Genomic DNA, 20,000 nt, shown 5'->3' on the forward strand with positions numbered 1-20,000 from the left:
ATGGTTTGTCGTGCCCCTAGGGCACCATTGTAATTTTGTGCAACTTGTCGTATTTTTCGTAAGAGATTGTCATGTGCTTAGCCCTCTGACCTCCTAAAGAGTTCAGATGTGTTGTTCTTAATAAATATAGTGTTTATTTTCATAACAACCTGTGTGGTGTCCTTTCATCTGGTATTCAAGGGGTTATATTGTGGTAAAACAGCTGGCTTCACATGCCAAAAGAGTTTAGCCTAAGACTGCTTTGTCCATGCTACCATTAGGATAGCTGGTCTATAAGGTTGACTTACAACCAATCACCATAAGGGTTGTTTGGACTGATACAAGGTGATCACTAGAACTAGTGAGCATCATATATCAGGCCGACTTCTCACAGACCCTATCAAAGGCCTTCGTGGCATCAAGTTTAAAGGCAGCAAGAGGGAGAGAGAAAGTGGTAACGATGTCGATTGCTCCAACTAGATCTTGAGTGTGGTCTGCTAAATGTCTGCCTTTAATAAAACCCCTTTGGTCGTCATGAATAATTGAACTTGCCACCGCTCCTAGCCTATCCGCCATAATAGCCGCAAAGATTTTGTAGTCGCTATTGAGGAGCGATATCGGGCGATATGACCCACATTCTTTCACATCTTTCCCTGGTTTAGGTATTAATACTACCGTGGTATCATTCCAAGAATTAGGGGGATGCCTGCCTCCCAGAAGAATTCCATTAAAGACAGAGGCCAGGACCGGAGCGATCTCACTGCTTAGGGCCCTGTAGAGTTCACCTGGTAGCCCATCCGGGCCTGCTGCCCTGCCCCGCCTCACATGCCCTAAAGCTCTACCAATCTCCTCCACAGAGATCTCTCTTTCCAAAGTCTTGCTTTGGTCCATTGATAACTGAGGGGTGAAGGCTTGATTCAGCCAGGCTTCCCTCGCTGCAGTGTCCTCACAAATATCTTCTCTATAGATAGCCTGAAAAAAATCTTTAAAGGCACCCCCAATTCCTAATTGAGTTATCCGAGGGGTCACTTCTCCCTCCACATTGATCTCCCTGATATAGTTCCGAGCTTGGTTTGTTTTGGTTTTCCAAGCAAGAATTTTACCCGCCGCCTCTCCAAACTCAAAATGAGAATTCTTGCTTACCTCCCACCGTTTAGCCACCCTGTTCTGTAATATACATTCCAATTGAGATTTTAATGCACCCAATTTTTCATGATCTGCATCTGTACCCATACTAGCACCAAAGTTGTTTTCAATATCTTTCATCTCCGCCTCCAGGCTCTCAATACTTTCCTTGTATTTCTTCCTCCTAAACGAGGACCGGCTCGTGATTCACCCCCTCCAGAAGGCTTTCAGTGCATCCCACATAACGGGAAGAGCATCTGTATCTATATTAGCCTCTAAAAAAATGCTGATTTTCTGTCCGGAGAAAAGTGACCTCGTCCTTCTCTAGTAGAATAGTACGGTCAAATGACCATGAGACCTGAGGTCTTTTGTACCCAACTTTTAATGTAAATTCTATGGCTGAGTGATCGGACAGGTGAGAAGGAAGATAAGAAACATCCATCAAGGAGTCCTTGAGGTCAAAGCTAAAAAGAGCGTAGTCTATTCTTGAGAGATGTTTATATTTGAGGTTTCGAAAAGAGACCCCTAGCTTATTCCCTGCTCTTTCCCTCCATATATCCGCCAAACCTAGCTGTGACATAATTGTTAGAAGCTCTTGCCTGGATTTAATAGAGGCACTAGCCCTAGAATTTACAGATTTGTCCAGTTTTGGGTCCAGGACAATATTAAAATCTCCAACCCAAATGATCGGGTCTTTCAAGTCTGCTAGATGGTTACGTATCTTATTCAGATAGGAAGGGTCATCTGAGTTTGGACCATAATAACCGACCAGGGTATATGGGCAGCCATCCAGCAGAACCTTTACTATGAGCCATCTGCCGCTTTTGTCCTCCCAGTACTCCACGATTTGAGCTTTGGCCTGTCTTTTAAAGATAAAATGTACACCCCTGATATTTGCTGATTGATCAGTTGACACAAAGATGTCAATCCATTTCTCTTTCTTTAGGAGGTCTACCGTTTCGATTTTGAGGAGATGTGACTCCTGTATGACAATGACCTGAGCCTGGGAATCTTTTAGGTATTGAAAATTTTTTCTTCTCCTTCCCCCAGTGCGCAGGCCATTGACGTTCCAGGATAAAAATGGCATCTTTGTCATAGCATCAAAGTTGTCACTTCCCTCCCCACCTCCACAGAGAGCCATATTTCTCTGTTATTGTGTCTCCCTGAGTCACTTCTGGAGCAGAAAATTAGAAAAATCATTTGGTGATCGGAACTAATTAGTTTTAGAAAATATCGCGGGCTCAGCCCCATGAGGATTTTTAACATTTTTATCCCTTCCACCCCGTGCAACCCCCACCCCCTCCCCTGGAAAACCCTTCCCTACCTACACTGGACTGATGTATTTCCAGATTTGCGCCCTCCAGCGCCCTCGCCCTCCTCCCCACCCCCAATTCTGCTGCATGTTAAGTAGTGCTTAATTAATTACATATCTCTATTCTAATCCCTTAAATACCTACTTGCTCACTCAAAATAAAGACACCCCAAAAACCACTACAAAAACTCCCTTTTTAGGTCTCGTGACCTATCAATGCGCATGCGCATTGAGAGAAGCAAGACTATAGGGCTTTAAACAAAGCTTACCTAACTGTGGCGATTTGCTGCTGTGCCCGTGGCTTTTAGGTCAATGCGCAAGCGCATTGACCTAAAATGCGCGTGCACATCACCAAATCGCCGTCTGTTCCCTCAGCCGCATTCCTCCCACACCTTTTGAAGTGAAGCTTAGCTTCACTTCAAAGGCCCCGGCTGCTTCACACCCTCATGCCGCTCTCCCCGCTCCGCCCCCTCCCCTGCCCGCAGTGTGCATTTCTCCTCCCCCCCTCCCCACAGCAATGCCCTCCGTCTTGTTCCCTTTCTTGTTTCTCTGGGAACTTTGCACTCCGATGACGCTGAATGGAGTGTGTTTACATGCTCAAGGCAGGCTGGGCTCACCGGTGGTCCTACACACAGCAGCAGCTGGCTTTTGTGTGTGCCTCTAGCAGTCTCTTTTCTTTGCCTATTGCTAACCTTACTTTCTTATCCAGAAAGCCAATCTTTTTGGTTGCAAACGGTTCTGTGCCACAAATAAGGTTACCAGCCGTTCATTTGTGCCGATCACCATCTCTCTTACTCCTGATATTTTCTACTACAGATAGTTATCGGGCATGGAGATTAGCCTATTTTGTTTTACATATTGGCACACGAAAACTACAACTCCCAGAAGACACTCGTTTGTTAAATCAAAGCTCAGTTCTACAAACCTGGTGTTCAGTGCACATACATGCAAAACCTGGCAACTTTGCAGTAAGCCACCAAAATCTCAGAGCCACGGCAATTCAAGCTACGTGCATGCATGCAGACTGAGGAGGGTGCAGGGCCTGTACTTTGCTCCCACCTGCAGCCCGAGGTATCTTCTCACGTGCTGCTTAAACTCTGTCTTTTTCTGCAGTACAAGCAATGTGCCCACCACAGGCTGCGTCCAGTAGCAGAGGTCGTTACCAGTTAGCAAAGGACTTCCTGATCAGTGATTGTCAGCAAAGCCCAAAGCTATAATGCAGGGCCCTGGATGCTTTTTAAAATGGGATTTCTCCGTCGTCAAGATGCGCATTGTCTGCTTCAGCCACCTTACACCTGCTGCCAGGGTGGTATACTGGAGCTCGAAGCCATCTCCTCTGCGTTCGGCCCCGTTCTGATTACCTCTGAGTCCTCCACATCACCTGTTCTTTCACTTTCGCTTTCTCGTTATATGCCCATATACATCTCCCATCACACTCACCCTCACTCACCCTCACCCTCACTCACCCTCACCCTCGCTCACCCTCACTCACCCTCACCCTCACTCACCCTCACTCACCCTCACCCTCACCTTCACCCTCACCTTCACTCACCCTCACCCTCACTCACCCTCACCCACCCTCACTCACCCTCAACCCCTCACCCTCACTCACCCTCACTCACCCTCAACCCCTCACCCTCACTCACCCTCATTCACCCTCACCCTCACTCACCCTCACCCTCACTCACCCTCATTCACCCTCACCCTCACTCACCCTCGCTCACCCTCACCTTCACCCTCACCCTCACTCACCCTCAACCCCTCACCCTCACCCTCACTCACCCTCACCCTCACTCACCCTCATTCACCCTCACCCTCACTCACCCTCACCCTCACCCTCACTCACCCTCAACCCCTCACCCTCACTCACCCTCAACCCCTCACCCTTACTCACACTCACTCACCCTCACTCACCCTCACTCACCCTCACTCACCCTCACTCACCCTCACTCACCCTCACTCACCCTCACCCACCCTCACCCTCACTCACCCTCACTCACCCTCACTCACCCTCACCCTCAACCCCTCACCCTCACTCACCCTCACCCTCAAACCCTCACCCTCACCCTCACTCACCCTCACCCTCACTCACCCTCACCCTCACTCACCCTCAACCCCTCACCCTCACTCACCCTCAACCCCTCACCCTCACTCACCCTCAACCCCTCACCCTCACTCACCCTCAACCCCTCACCCTCAACCCCTCTCACCCTCACTCTCACTCACCCTCAACCCCTCACCCTCAACCCCTCACCCTCACTCACCCTCACCCTCACCCTCACTCACCCTCAACCCCTCACCCTCACTCACCCTCACCCTCACTCAACCCCTCACCCTCACTCACCCTAACCCTCACTCACCCTCAACCCCTCACCCTCACTCATCCTCACTCACCCTCACTCTCACCCTCACCCTCACTCACCCTCAACCCCTCACCCTCAACCCCTCACCCTCACTCACCCTCACCCTCACTCACCCTCACCCTCAACCCCTCACCCTCAACCCCTCACCCTCAACCCCTCACCCTCACTCACCCTCACTCACCCTCACCCTCACTCACCCTCACCCTCACTCACCCTCAACCCCTCACCCTCACTCACCCTCACCCTCACTCACCCTCACTCACCCTCACCCTCACTCACCCTCACCCCTCACTCACCCTCACTCACCCTCACCCTCACTCACCCACCCTCACCCTCACTCACCCTCACCCTCACTCACCCTCACTCACCCTCACCCTCACTCACCCTCAACCCCTCACCCTCACTCACCCTCAACCCCTCACCCTCACTCACCCTCAACCCCTCACCCTCACTCACCCTCAACCCCTCACCCTCACTCACCCTCAACCCCTCACCCTCACTCACCCTCAACCCCTCACCCTCAACCCCTCACCCTCACTCACCCTCACCCTCACTCACCCTCAACCCCTCACCCTCACTCACCCTCAACCCCTCACCCTCACTCACCCTCAACCCCTCACCCTCACTCACCCTCAACCCCTCACCCTCAACCCCTCACTCACCCTCACTCTCACTCACCCTCACTCACCCTCAACCCCTCACCCTCACTCCCCCTCACCCTCACTCACCCTCAACCCCTCACCCTCACTCACCCTCACCCACCCTCAACCTCTCACCCTCACTCACCCTCACCCTCACTCACCCTCACTCACCCTCAACCCCTCACCCTCACCCTCACTCACCCTCACCCTCACTCACCCTCACCCTCACTCACCCTCAACCCCTCACCCTCACTCACCCTCACCCTCACTCACCCTCACCCTCACTCACCCTCACTCACCCTCACTCACCCTCAACCCCTCACCCTCACTCACCCTCACCCTCACCCACCCTCAACCCCTCACCCTCACTCACCCTCAACCCCTCACCCTCACTCACCCTCAACCCCTCACCCTCAACCCCTCACTCACCCTCACCCTCACTCACCCTCAACCCCTCACCCACCCTCACTCACCCTCACCCTCACTCACCCTCAACCCCTCACCCTCACCCTCACTCACCCTCACCCTCACTCACCCTCAACCCCTCACCCTCACTCACCCTCAACCCCTCACCCTCACTCACCCTCAACCCCTCACCCTCACTCACCCTCACTCACCCTCACCCACCCCCTCACCCTCAACCCCTCACCCTCACTCACCCTCACCCTCACTCACCCTCAACCCCTCACCCTCACTCACCCTCAACCCCTCACCCTCACTCACCCTCAACCCCTCACCCTCAACCCCTCACCCTCACACTCACTCACCCTCACAACACATATTGTGTTACAATAGGTGTCACATTTGCGAAAGATAAAACTATTGGCATTGTAAATAACAAAGCTATTAATTTCGCTATTTTCAAAACAAGCAATAAATAAAAAATGTGTTCTTTACAATACCAATAGCTCAAACTTTCCTAATGCGAGACCTATTGCATTGCTGTGCTTCTCTCCCCTGCTGCACTCTCCTGCTCTCTAGAGATGTGGCCTAATGACCAGAGCTGCCATCTAAGTCACGTAAATACAAAACATGTTGCATTCCAAATGCTATAGGTGTCACATTCGCGAAAGTTATAACTATTGGCATTGTAAATGACAAAGCCATCAATTTAGCAATTTTAAAAACCAACAAATAAATAAAATATGTCATTTACAAGACCAATAACTCCAACTTTTCTAATGCGAGACCTATTGCATTTCCAATGCTTGTTTGTAAAAGGTGTTGTGTTTAGCAAAGTTGGTTTTTTTTTCCTCCCCTTATTTCTTCCCTTCCTTTTTTTTCTCTTTTTTTTTTACCCTTATTTTAACTGTATTAACAGGAGTCTGGTTGACTTGGCTTGATTGACTAGAATGGCTGGATTGGCAATCCTGCTGCTCTTGTACCTGTGGGAGATTAGCCGCCTCAACGGCACCCGCCATCTGGAAACTGCTTGCAGCTTTGCCCAATATATCTGCAGGGAAGCCGTGTTACTGTTTTCTTGACCGCTGCCCAGGGAGTTAACAGGTTTTTGTATATTTAGTACCTGGGGTAGTACTTTAAAATATGAGCGCAAGGAGGGAGTGATGCTGGGAGGTTTAGGGGCCTCTACCCTTTTCTTGGCAGCAGTGTTGGTCAGCCTAATTGGTACTGTAGCACCCTTTCGAGGAGTCGCAACCCCTGTATTTTCTTCAGTGACTCGTAAAAGCTCTGGGGCCCTTCTTCGGGTTTTGTCACTTTCCACCTCCAACAACGTGGGTTGAGGGCACTTACTGCCCTGATTACCCCCTCTGCCCCTGCCTCGCTTAGGTTTGTTTTTAGCAGCTTTACTCCCCTTTTATTTGAGCCGCCCCCCTATCTTTAGAGCCAGGTCCAGCGGCTTCACTCTATGCAGATCCACCCGAGCCGTGACTATCTGAGGCTCCAACCTCACCTGTGGACTCTCGCTCTCTTACCTCTGCTTCCAGGGAGCTTGATACACCCAAGTCCGCCGCAGCAGGAGTCTACACCGGTACAGCCGCCACCACCGCCGTCGGGCAGAGAACGCCACCTCCTCCTGCCGCGTTCACACCAGTCCTGCTGCTGACCACATTTCCTCCTGCCCCCCCTCGAAAATGGAGAAGGCCACGAGCTGCTGCCCTGCGGCCGCGCCTCAACTCCACGGCTGCTGCTTTTCACCGCCGAGGCAAAGGGAGGTGACGAAGGAAGACGGAGGTGAGAGGCCGGTCCAATGCTCCGACACACATCCGCGTCTCGACAGTAAGTCGGCCAGGTGAGGGAAAAAAACCTTAATCTCTGCCCGTGCAGGGATGATAAGGAAAAGCCCCGATGTTCCTTTAGGCACCGTTACATCACAAAAGGGGGAGAGAGGGTAGAGAGCACTAGCTAGGACGCGCGCTACCGCTCAGCATGCGGGCGCCATGTTTTCCAACTACCCTTAGAGCATTCTTGGTTTGTTGTTTTGTACAAGGGTTAGTGCTGGTGCTTTGTTTCTGTTTTAAGTATGAGGCCAACGTGTCTGCTTTGATTAGTTTTGTGGAAAGTCCAGATCAGATAGCTATGGTGCGCTGTGAAAATGCTTATGTTAAAGCTATTTAGGGCCGTGTGAAATCGTAATGTATATGTTGACTTAAGAAATAATTACAATAATAGTTTTGCAGGCTTTCGCATCTGGTCCAGGAGGGGAGTGGGCCTCTTTTAAGTCACATACTAAAGTAGAGGAAATTAAATAAGAGGAGAGGATCAATGAGGACATCTGTGCTTGTTTAATAGCAAGCTCTGTTTCAAAAGGCAGTTTTTAAAAATAACGGCGGTGCAGCGATAAAACCAGCTGTACCCTGACATGGTTTCATCTTACTTTGTGTTGAGGTCTCGTCCGCAGGTTCACCTATGTGGGGTCCTCAGTAGCAGGCTAGCACCCATCACGGTGTCTGCAGTCATTTTATTGGAAACGTTTCAGTGCTGGAATCGCTTCCGGGTGCGTCATCACGCACGTAATGTGTGACGCGGAAAACGTCTTTACGTGTGAGAAGAGGTGACTGTGTCTAGAGCGCTAACTGACCCTTTGGTTGTCCTCAAATTCCAGATATGATCTAGCGAGAATGCATTATTTACAATTGCGGGCCGGTGTCTAGAGCGCTAACTGACACTTTGGTTGTCCTCAATTTCCAGATATGATCTAACGAGAATGCATTATTTACAATTGCGGGCCGGTGTCTAGAGCGCTAACTGACACTTTGGTTGTCCTCAATTTCCGGATATGAATTGCTAACAAGAATGCATTATTTATAATTGTGAGCTCAATTACTTTGCACCGGAATTTGAAATAGATGTCCTAATGTTTACACCCAATATTACTCAAGGAGCAGCTTTCAATGCATAGTTTAGAAATGAGTCACATTGGAGGGGATTCCCGTGACTTGATTCTAACGTGCATGCATTATCTACAGTTGCAGGTTTCCAAGCATGGTTTAGAAATTAGTCACACTGGTGGCGACTCACGTGACTTGATTCTAACGTGCATGCATTATCCACAGTTAGGCACTCAAATGATTTGCACCAGAATTAGACGCCAAATTAAATAGACACCAAAAGTACCAGAGAGTGGCCCTTCATACATAGTGAGATGCTAATCACACTGGTGGTTATCAGATAAGAGTGCAATCACGATATAATGATAGTGGCACTTATCACAGTTCCTGTGACTATATCGTGTGTGCTTTGCTTGGGCTCACATATATATGTTATCTAGACCCTTGATTCATCTGTAAACTACACTTAATTATAGTGTGGTTTTACATTCAGTGGGGGAATGCTTTAGCGGTTGAGGCTGTTCCAGGGGTTTTTATCATTTAGTCCTTGGATATGAGTGGACATCCGATATATCCATCTTTGCTCTTGTCCAATAGTTTTTGTTGGATGTTGTTAACGTTACTGTCCAGTTGCTCAATCACTACCCATTGCATGTCATTCGGGGTGTGGCTTTGTTCAAGAAAATAGCTGGTCATGCGTGATATAGTGCGCTTGCAGCGCATGTTACTCCTGTGTTCACAAATTCTTGTTTTGACTTTCCGGCTTGTCATACTTGCATAACTTAGGCTACATGGGCAAGTTATGAGGTATATGACGTTTATGGAATTGCAGTTTGTGTGTCGGCGTATTTCCCAGATTTTCCCTGGTTCTAAGCTTAGTGTTTTTGTGGGTTGAGTTAAATGACATAGCTGCAGTCGCCTCATAGGTCATGTCCTGTTATTCTTGGTAGTCCCTCTGCATTGAAGATTGTGTTTTCTTGTTGGGGTCTGGTGTGTACCAGACTGTCTTTCAAGCTTCTCCCTCTTTTGTATGAAAATAGTGGTTTCTCCCACTTAAAATTGCCTTTGTTCAGTATGGCCCAATGTTTTTGTCCAATCTTGGCCACTTGGTTCGAAACAGGATTGTAAGTTGTCACACACGTTAAGGGAGCTGCTGATTCAGTAGGTGTTTTGGGTCTTAGCAATCCCTCAGGGTTTTGGTTGAGTGCTCTTTTTTCTGCCTTTCTGGTTATTTTATCCGGATATCCATGGTGATTTAGTTTTGTGGTCAGCACTTTTGCCTGGTCTTTAAAGTCTTTGAGGTTGCTGCAATTTCTACGTAACTGTAAGTATTGACCATACGGGAGGTTTTCCCTCAGGGAGCGAGGAGGGAAACTAGTATAATGAAGCAGCAAATGTCTTGCTGTAGGTTTAAAGTGGGTCTTGGTGTCTGTTCTCCCATTGTGCTGTGTGTTATGTCTAGGTCTAAGAAGGCGATGGTTTTCCTATTTACGGTGTGTGTAAACATTAGGTTAGGGTCACACCCGTTGATCCAGACAAGAAATGTTTTTAGTGACTCCTCAGATCCTTCCCAGATAAGGAACACATCGTCTATGTATCTTTTATAAAAGCGTATGTTCTTTGTGAGAGGGGTGTTAGGACTCAACAGGAATTTTTGTTCAAAGCTAAAGACTTACAACCCTGCCACGCTTGGGGCGAAGGTGCTCCCCATCAAAGTGCCAAACATTTGTGGGTGCAGTTGGCCTTCGATTTCAAAATAGTTTTCTTTAAGGGCTAGCTCAGCACATTTCAGGATAGATGAATTTGGTGTTTGGTAGGACCAGCTGCTGCTGTCCAAAGCAGTTTTTAGAACTTCTAAGGTGTCATCCTGTGGGTGACTCGTATAGAGGCTCTCCATATCCAAGCTTACTAGGAAGCCTGTATTGGGGTTGAATGCTAGATCTTTGATTTGACCTAAAAGGTCTTTGGTGTCTCTTAAATACGTAGTAGTGTCCTGCACCAGAGCTTGCTATAAAACAAGCATGGATGTCCTCATTGATCCTCTCCTCTTGTTTAATTTCTTCTACTTTAGTATGTGACTTGAAAGAGGCTCGCTCCCCCCCCCCTCAGGACCAGATACGAAAGCCAGCAAAACTGTTATTGTAATTATTTCTTAAGTCAACATATACATTACGATTTCACAAGGCGCTAAATAGCTTTAACTTTAAAAAAAAAATATATATATTTTATTGATTTTTCACCACATACACTACATCCATAGTTGTAGCACATTATTGTCAGGGGCACATTTCTTGATACATTTGCATTGGTTCACATCCATCATCTGAACTTGCTTACACATTATAATCTCTATTATGCTGTTCTCTCAGTGCCACCTACTATTGGATAACAACCTCGATTTACATTCTCACCATAACATTATGCATCTTCGTGTGAGCCAAGATCTGCGCTCCCCGAATTACTTGCCACCCTCCTCCCTTTACCCTCCCTAGCCCCATCTACCGGTGGGTTCTGGTTAGCATGAACGAAGAATTATCAATTTTAGTAACTTTTCAAGGTTGTGTGGCTCTCTTATTCTCCCAACATGGCAACCTGGCCTAGGTCATTCGTAATTCCGTGACATTGTCCCACGGATCTGCAGGAACCCCATTATAAGCCGTCAATCCGGGGAGTACCCAGCGGTACATCCAGTGATTCATTATTCGATTCTGGTTAAGGCAACGTCCGCAACGCGACCAGAGCTTCCCATGCTTTTGCGGTTTCCAGTGCTGTCTCATTGTTAGCTCTCCTAGCTTGCTGGAACCGAACCACACTCTCACTAGCCGCCCAAGTAGTGAACTCCACCCTCCAACGCTCAATGCTGGGTCCTTGCCTGGCCTTCCATTGCCTCGTTAATTCCCTTTTGGCTAGCAGCAACCCCAGGTCTAAGAACGTACTCATGACTTTCGTCAACCCCGTGTGGGGAAACCAGTGTAATATGCATGCTCCCATGTCGGGTTCTATCTGCCTATCTGTCACTCCACACAGTACATCAACCACCTCATCCCAATACCTTCCTAGCTGCGGGCAACTCCACATCATATGGAGAAAGTCTGCTGCGTCCGAATGGCATCGGGGGCATCGGGCTGTATCCACGTTAAAATATGTATTGCGCTGGAGTTAAATACGCGCTATGTAATATGTAGAAATGAATAAGTTGGAATCTAGTGTTACGCGTGCTCTTCCACGCTCTTTCCACTATTTTAGCCCACGTCGTTTCCGGAATGTCTTTACCCACCTACCCTGCAATTGATTTAGCGGCTGCAGTCCCTCTTCCACCATTCGCCTATATAAGCACGTTATAGCTTTGACTGTCCCTGCTGCCATTACGACATATTGACATGTTAAAGACGTCTGTGGTTCCGATAACCCTCCTCCCCAATGCTGTTGGACCGCTGACACTAAGGCGGCGTGCAGTAAGAAATCGCCCCTTGGTAGGTCATATCTATCTTGCAATGCCTGATGAGGCAAAAGGACTCCCTCCTCGTATAGATCCCCTATCATTTGCAACCCCTGCTCCTCCCATATGGCTAGCGCGGACCAGTCCCCCCCCGTGCGGGAGGGCCGTGCACATGCCCAAAGGAATCTCTGGGGCATATGGACGAGTAACCCCACTTCTGCGCCGGCTTCGGTTCCAGCATGATCTCAGTGCTCGCTCTTCGTGAGTTAAGAAGCCTATTCTCATCCGCTGACAAAAGAAAACAAAGGATAAAACGTGGTGTGGAAGCCATTGGTCCATCGGACCATCCGGGCCCCTGAACTCCCTAGTCACCGCTTTGTTAAGCCACTGCAATTGAGCAGCCAGATAATACAATTAAAAGTCTGGGACCGCCCATCCGCCCTCGGCACAGGGTCGCATCATCGTGGCCAGTGCTACTCGTCGTCTACCGTTCCCCCATAACCCCCCCTCCCCTTCATGGACCGGAGCATCCCGAACACCGAGCTTGGAATCCAGATCGGGAGCGTCCTGAAATAATATAGCAGCTAGGCAGTGCTACCATCTTCAAAGGTGCCACTCGGCCTGCTACCGATAGCGGTAGCGTACCTCAGAATGCCATGCTCCCTTTGATCCCTTGCGCCGCTCTGCCCACATTACCCTCCAAGAGGTTCTCCTGCCGATGATAGATATTAGCTCCTAGATAAGGCAAGCAGTGAGGTTCCCATCGTATTCCCTCCAGGTGATCAGGACTCTCCATCGCCTGATGTACCGGGAAAAGGCAAGTCTTTTCCCAGTTCACTCTAAGCCCTGAGACCACACCAAACCTTCGTAGGAGCATCGTCGCTCACGATAAGATCTCTCCTGGGGCGGCCAGAAACATGAACAGATCATCAGTGTAAAGCAAGATATACTGCATGTCCCTGCATACCTCCAGGCCGACATGATGCTTCCCTGACCTGGCTCGTGCGGCCAATGGCTCAATCGCAAGAGCAAACAGCAGTGGAGACAGTGAGCAACCTTGTTGCGTCCCTCGCCGCACTAAACAGGGCGACGATACCATTGCCCCCGTCAGCACTCGGGCCGTCGCTGAGCTGTATAGAATCTGGGTCCACCCCACGAATGCCTCTCCCAGACCCATCGCTAGCATTACTTGGACAAGAAACGGCCATTCCAGGCTATCAAATGCCTTCTCAATGTCGACTGAGAGAACCATTGCGGTAGGTGGCAAACCATGGTCCTCTCCCAAAATACGGAGTAGTCGCCGCACACTAATAGCCGTGTTCCGTTTAGGAATAAAATCCGCCTGGTCCCGATGGACCAGCTGCGACATTGACGGGAGGAGCGAGACGTAAGGATCCTACTCAAAAGTTTGTAATTGTTCGTCAACATTAAGAGTGGGCGATATGCCGTCATGTCAGAGGGTTCCCACTGACTAACACCCGTCCCCAGGTCTTCGTGGAAGACCGGGCCCTCCAGCACCTCCGGTCGGAACCGCCAGGTCGGAATCGCAGCTCTCTCTCGGACCCATAGTATCCGCACTAAGAGCGGGTTATGATCCAATATCGTCCTAGTCAAGTATTCACTATCTATTACCTTGCAGTGGACTTCAGGGGTACACAATATTGCATCAAGCCGCACATGCAGGCCATGGAGGCCAAAATAATAAGAATAATCCCGCTCCTCTAAGTGATGCGCACGCCATGTATCAACCAACCCCCAATTATTCTGCCACGCGCGTCTCGCCTTGGAGAGTCTATGCACCGGTGCGTCCGAAAGCGGGGGATGGGACCTATCCTTCTCAACATCTACAATTGAGTTAAAGTCCCCTCCCATTATTATCGAACTAGTCAGGTAGAGGGTCAAAGAAAGAGATCTGGTCCACATTGGGGGCATATATGCTACATAGCGTCACCTCCACCCCACTGAGGCGCCCCAACACCACTACAAACATTCCTTCTGGGTCCACCAATTGTTGCGTCGGCTGGAAAGGGACACCCGCTCTGACCCATATCAAAGCACCCCTACCAAAAGCTGAATAAGTCGTGTAGAATAATTGCCCCCTCCATCTACGTTTCAGTGCTAATCCCTCAGATCGGTTAATATGTGTTTCTTGGAGAAAGGCTATGTGTGCCCCCCGCCGCACCAGGTAAGCATGCACCTTGTGTCACCACTGAATTGTATGGAGCCCCTGTAAATTCCAGGTAACACATTTGAGATCATGTAACGTCCCCATTTGGTGACCAACGCCCCCCCCCGAGCACACACTCCTCACATCTGAACACACCGGTGGTTCTAACTACCCCAACCAAACCCCAAACCCCGCCCCAACTACCCCCCCCCCAGAACAGGCGCTACAACGCTAGTACCCATCCAAACTTATGCTCAAACTGCTCCCTTAAGTAAAACGCCAAGGAGCTATACCCACACAAAATTAGGGGGGTGTGCCCTAAGCTTCAGAGGGTCGACCTCCCAGCATGCCATCATCCTACGCTCAACCCCCATGATAGCTAGCCAGCCCCCTTCGAGGCTGCAATGTAGCTTGATCACCTAAGAGTGTACTTTGGCGTCCTTGCCGGCCCCTCCAACCATCAGTAGCCAGTCACCAATCAACCAAGTCTAGGGGAAACATCCTCAGGCTGGAACCAACTCTCTGCCCACTTCTCAGCCCATGCTTGGTGAGCCGCAGTGTTACCCATGCACGATCTCATCCGCAGTCCCAGCCATCACGTGTGGCAAATGCATGCTTCATTTGGCCGTTTGATCATTGTCCGTTTCCAGAGATCCCTTTTCCGACTCTGTCTCCTCCAGAGATGCAGTCCTATCCTCTCGTGAGATGGCCGTGACAGCCTGCAAGGCGGCAGTGCGTTCTCTCTCTGTCTGTGTCACCGTAGGCTTCTGAGCTGCAGGCTGGCGTCGCCGGATGCGCCGCGATCTGTGCGGTCGTGGTCCCTCTGTGAGAGTGCTTGCGCCGCGCCCTGCTTCCCCTTCTCCAGCCAGTCCTAGGCCTTGTCAGGGATGCTGTGGAAAAAACCTCCTATCATCCACAGTTATCTTTAGGCGTGCTGGGAACATCAAGGAGTATTGAAGGCCCTCGTCCCGGAGTGCTCTTTTGACTGCCACAAACGATGCCCGGCGGCGCTGCACCTCGAGTGTGTAATCCGGGAATAGTGTCACTTTACTGTTGCCCACTGTATACGGACCTGCAGTCCGGGCCTTGTATAACAAGAGGTCTCTGTCTTTGTAATGGAGAAGCCTGGCCACCACCGGTCGGGGGGGGTCTCCTGGGGACCAGCGGCCGGGCCGGCACCCTATGGGCTCTTTCCAGGGTGAAGAAAAGTGTCAGGCCCTCCGGAGCGACGGCCTTTCTCAGCCAGTCATCCAAGTAATCCACCATACTGGCCCCCTCCACTCCCTCCGGCAGCCCCACCACCCGGACATTGTTTCTTCGTTTCCTCCCTTAGGCATCCTCTGTCCTCTGTCCTCCGCTCCAGGGTTTGCAGCCGGTGTTGGAAATCCGTCATCTGAGCTGCCATCGTCTTTTGGGCCGGTTCCAAGACTTCTAGGGCGACCTCTGTTTGCTTCACCCTTTCAGCCAGTTTGGCCTGGCCGGCTCGGAGCAATCCAAGACGCTGCGTCACATGCGCAATATCCAGTTTTAGGGCCTCCTTTGTGTCTGTGATAGCTTTGAGGATTTTATCTACTTGCCGCTGGAGCATCCCTTCCAAACAAAGCGGTAGCCCCTCCTGCATGTCTGGGACGCCTGCGTCTTCTTCCTGCTCTGTGGGCGCACCTGCTTGCTTCCCTCTGGACTTTCCCATGCTTACTCAGCGCGTAAGCTCCGTCTTTCAGGCAGGTTCTCCTCCAGTGCCCCACCTCTCCCGTATCGACCACCAATAGTATGCCCACGCCTCAGGCAGTCAAGCTCTCCCCACTGTCTCCGCTTTTGCCCCTCTTCACATTGCCTGCCACTTCATATGCGCGGTCCTCCAAGTGTGCCTGGTCACCGCTGGAGCGATGCACTGACTCGCCAATAATTCCTCACTATCGCTGGCTAGGCATGCAGCTGTGCCTCAGTGGGGTTCCCTCCCAGTCCGGCCACAGAGCCCCCACCTTTAGGGCCCGGCCTTGCTCAGCAGTGCTGCCCTGCCTGCTCCACTTTTTTAATGGTCTCGCTGCCTCAGGAGTGCAAGATGGCAGGTCTCCTCACCACACATCTGCCCAGCCCCTGCTCATCCTTTGCCACGGCATTACAGTGGGGCAGTCAATGAGGCCAAATCCCATGCCAGCTCTGCGATTCTGGCTCCCTCACCAGCACTGCGTTAATGTCCTCTGCCCGCTCTCAGCACCCTTCAGCGCCACCGTACCTCACAGCCTCCCCCAGCATCCACTCACTTCCCCAGGCCTTGGCCACCGCTGCCCAACGCGGTTGTCGGATGTCTCTTTTTTCCGCTGTTTCCCCGCCCAGAGTCACACAGGCTGCTGGTTCTCCAGGGGGGCTGCTGGCACTCGCGCACACCGCTGTTCTTCTTCCAGTCACCTCTCCCAGCTCGCCAAATTCCCAATATAGCAGCCCCAGCAGCAAGAGACCGTCCACCCTACAGGCTCTCCAGTAGTCCTCCCTGTAACCGGCTCCTGGTTGCGGCTGCCCCTCCAATCTCAGCGCTCCGTCGCTGCAGTCCTCCCAACTCCAAGATGGCAGTGGGCAGTCCCGGGTCCCCACACTTCACCCACCTTCGCCGCTGTGTCACCGCCCATTCAGGCACTTGCGGTTGGGACCCGACACCCCCCGCAGCTCTGCCTGACGATCTTCAGGCCATCCTGCGGCACCGCTGTTTGATTTGCAGCATCGCCATCGCTGCCATCTTAGGTTCCCCTCATCGGCCAGATCACTTCCTCAGGTCCGCGGTGTAAGTCGGTCCCAGGCCCACAGAGACCCCCAGACCTCCGCGCGGTGTCGTCGCCAGTTCGGGGCTCCGGCAGGCGGCCTCCGCCCCCCTCTGCAGCTCCAGCTAAAACTCTCGGGCCGTCCTTCAGCGCCGCTACCTGATTCGCAGCTCCACTATGCTGCCATCTTAGGCATCCGATAGGCGTCCGTACTTCCAAGGGCAACGACGCGCCAAATCTCCCCAGTTACGCTGCAGGAGCATCCAGCCCCCCATCAGGCGCTCGGGGTCTCCTTGTGATGTCCCGAACCAGGATAATTGTCGGGGTCGGCGCGGAGCTCAGCTCTCGCATGTCTACCCTCATCCGCCTCGTAGCCAGGTCCCCTTGCTAAATATCTTTAACATAGGATTTTCACAGTGCACCATAGCTATCTGATATGGACTTTCCACAAAACTAATCACTATATGTCCTACAGATTAGCCACTGCCACTGTTTTACTTGTAATACAGGGCACAAAAAAACTTGCCTCTCTCATTGTAGTAGAAGGCACAATCACCATACATAGACATGTTGTATAGAGTGCATGGCATGTGTATGAAAGGTGCTGCACGTATGTCTGACACCGCGTGCCGCAAAACACTGGAAATCCACCACCAACGCTGGCAATATCCATGGAATGATTTTAATGTTTCGTAACCATTGTACTGTACCATATTGTTTTTCTTACAGGTGTTTATTTAATTGCGAGGACCCACATACGGGTTAGTCCTCCCTGCATATACAGCACTCCTTAGCGTGAGTACTAAAAATGCTTTAACACGTGGTAGCTATTTTCACCACTCACTTTTTCACGTCACTCACTTTTATTTGAGAGGTCCTGAAGAAAGCCAAAATATTTTTTCAAGTGGTCTGAAACATGTCGATCATCATAGGGTAATAACAAGCTACACATAGTATCTGTAGCTCATTATTCACTCTCTTGTTTTTAAACATACCCCAGATCTCCAGGAATTAAATTGACGGGTAGAATTCTGGAGGTATTTTTACATTTACACTCACTTCATCACATTCACCTACACCTCAACCAGCTCCACTGTAAACAGGTGTCGCTGTACAGCTGGGTAGCATTCGGCTACCCGGATGGGACCCGATGATGAAGCATGACACCAACCAGGTTGGTGTGTGAGGATTTTCTTAACAAACCTCTGAGGTGCCAGACACTCTAGTGTCAGACAGTCATTTACTTTAGATACCTGCTCACCCAGCTCTATCAGTTGCCAACAGTAATCCACTTGATTTGAAATGTATCTAACATCAAAAGACCTCTGCCTCTAATTTGGTCTTTAAATAAAACTATAATTAACTTAAAAATACTGGAGATGAAATGAGCTGTTCAAATGGAATGTTCACATAAATTAACTCATTTTATGGCCGCCTTTTTCACAGAGACTTTGCAAGACTGCCAGAGAGTAACAAGTCAGCAACGTACTTGCCTAGTATAGTTTGAATTCTCCATTACTCTTCCTAATGTTTTGTTTTGGAATTTTTTTGTAGGTCCAGTGCACAAAACCGGAGTGTGGAAAATGGCGTCAGCTAACCAAGGAAATTCAGCTGACTTCGCAGATGGCAAAAACCTATCGATGTGGCATGAAGTTAAACAGTAGTGTTAAGGTAACTAAGTTTGATTTCTTTGAGTACTCTGTCAACTTCCTTCCACTTTGGTGTTTGTGAAAGATGTTTGGATTAAGGGAAACTTCACTTCCCTAATTTCTGTTTTACTGCTTTATTTATTTGTTCTTCTGTGACCAAGTTACTTTGACAATTATTTTAATTTTCAATGTGGCTTTTTGAATATTTTCCCTTGGAAGGGACTGAAAAGGATTGAGGGGTTGCAGTAGACTGTAGATCAGCAATGTGTCAGGAATGTGGCGTTGACCAGGACTATCAGGTCTCCAAGTGAATGTCACTGTGTCTTTTGGTTGTACTTTTAAATGGATGAATACAAAACATAAAAAAGCACTACATTAGCAAAGATGGATAACGCAATGTTTCATTTTCTTTGGCATCTTTTCATAGAACGAAAGTAGCACAGATATTATTCAAGAAGTTCCGAATCATTGGTCATAGTGGACAATGTATTGATTTTTGGTAAAATCTGTTTGTTAGGATGACGTGAACGTGACAAAATAAGGGTGTGTGTAAGTGCTGTATAAAAAGTGATATTTTCTGAAGTCTACCCTGATCATAATCACCTATCTACTCTGATAGCTCGCATTAGTGATTTTCCAACAAAATCACAATGCACTTTATTGATCTCGGCAGTATGAAAGGTTTGGTTGGTCTGACTGGATTATGAGCCTGAGTGCCATAACGAGACCACTACAGCATAACTCCCTAATCTGCAAGCCTCTTGCTAGCTAACTGAATAAACCTTTATTTGTGAGTGACCTTGAAAGAAGGGGGAGGTATTCAGGATGGAAGGGAGAGAAAAGAGGAGGCAAGGATACGTATAGGAAGAAAAGGAGAGTTCCAGTTAGGCGAGAAAGCTGTAGGAGAGCAGAGGAAAGATACAAGGAGATGAAAGGATATGGAATGGTAGCAGGATGGGGAATGGATATTGGAAAGAGGTAGATGGTTGAGCAGTGAGGATATGAGAGGAAATGGAGACGGAGGCAAAATGAAGGAAGAAGTGAAGACAGCAATGAAAACCAGAGAACTAATGGGATTGGAGGGAAAAGGGATAACAGAGAGATGGGAAGAAAGGGACAGCAGAAAGGGTGATGATGAAAGTACGGGAAAGGGGGTGGGAGAATGGAAAGGTATGAAATGAGGGGGAAGGAGAGTTAGCTGAACAGTTGAAGTGGTTACTCTTAAAAAAAAAAAGTACTCGCCCAATTTCGAGGTGTGGAACGCTGCATATATTTATGT

The 20,000-nt window shown here is 49.6% G+C and overlaps 1 protein-coding gene across 4 annotated transcripts in view; it reads left to right on the forward strand.

Moving 5' to 3' along the window:
- KDM1B (lysine demethylase 1B) overlaps positions 1–20,000 on the forward strand; it is a 631,262-nt gene that overhangs the window by 150,356 nt on the left and 460,906 nt on the right. For all 4 annotated transcript variants that reach the window (XM_078687981.1, XM_078687979.1, XM_078687980.1 and 1 more), the window contains one exon: positions 18,627–18,743. In XM_078687981.1, the coding sequence (XP_078544107.1) occupies positions 18,627–18,743 (117 nt within the window). The remainder of the gene's footprint in view (positions 1–18,626; positions 18,744–20,000) is intronic.

The sequence above is a fragment of the Lissotriton helveticus genome, chromosome 4_1, assembly GCF_964261635.1.
Source record: "Lissotriton helveticus chromosome 4_1, aLisHel1.1, whole genome shotgun sequence".
In the NCBI taxonomy this organism is placed as follows: Eukaryota; Metazoa; Chordata; class Amphibia; order Caudata; family Salamandridae; genus Lissotriton; species Lissotriton helveticus.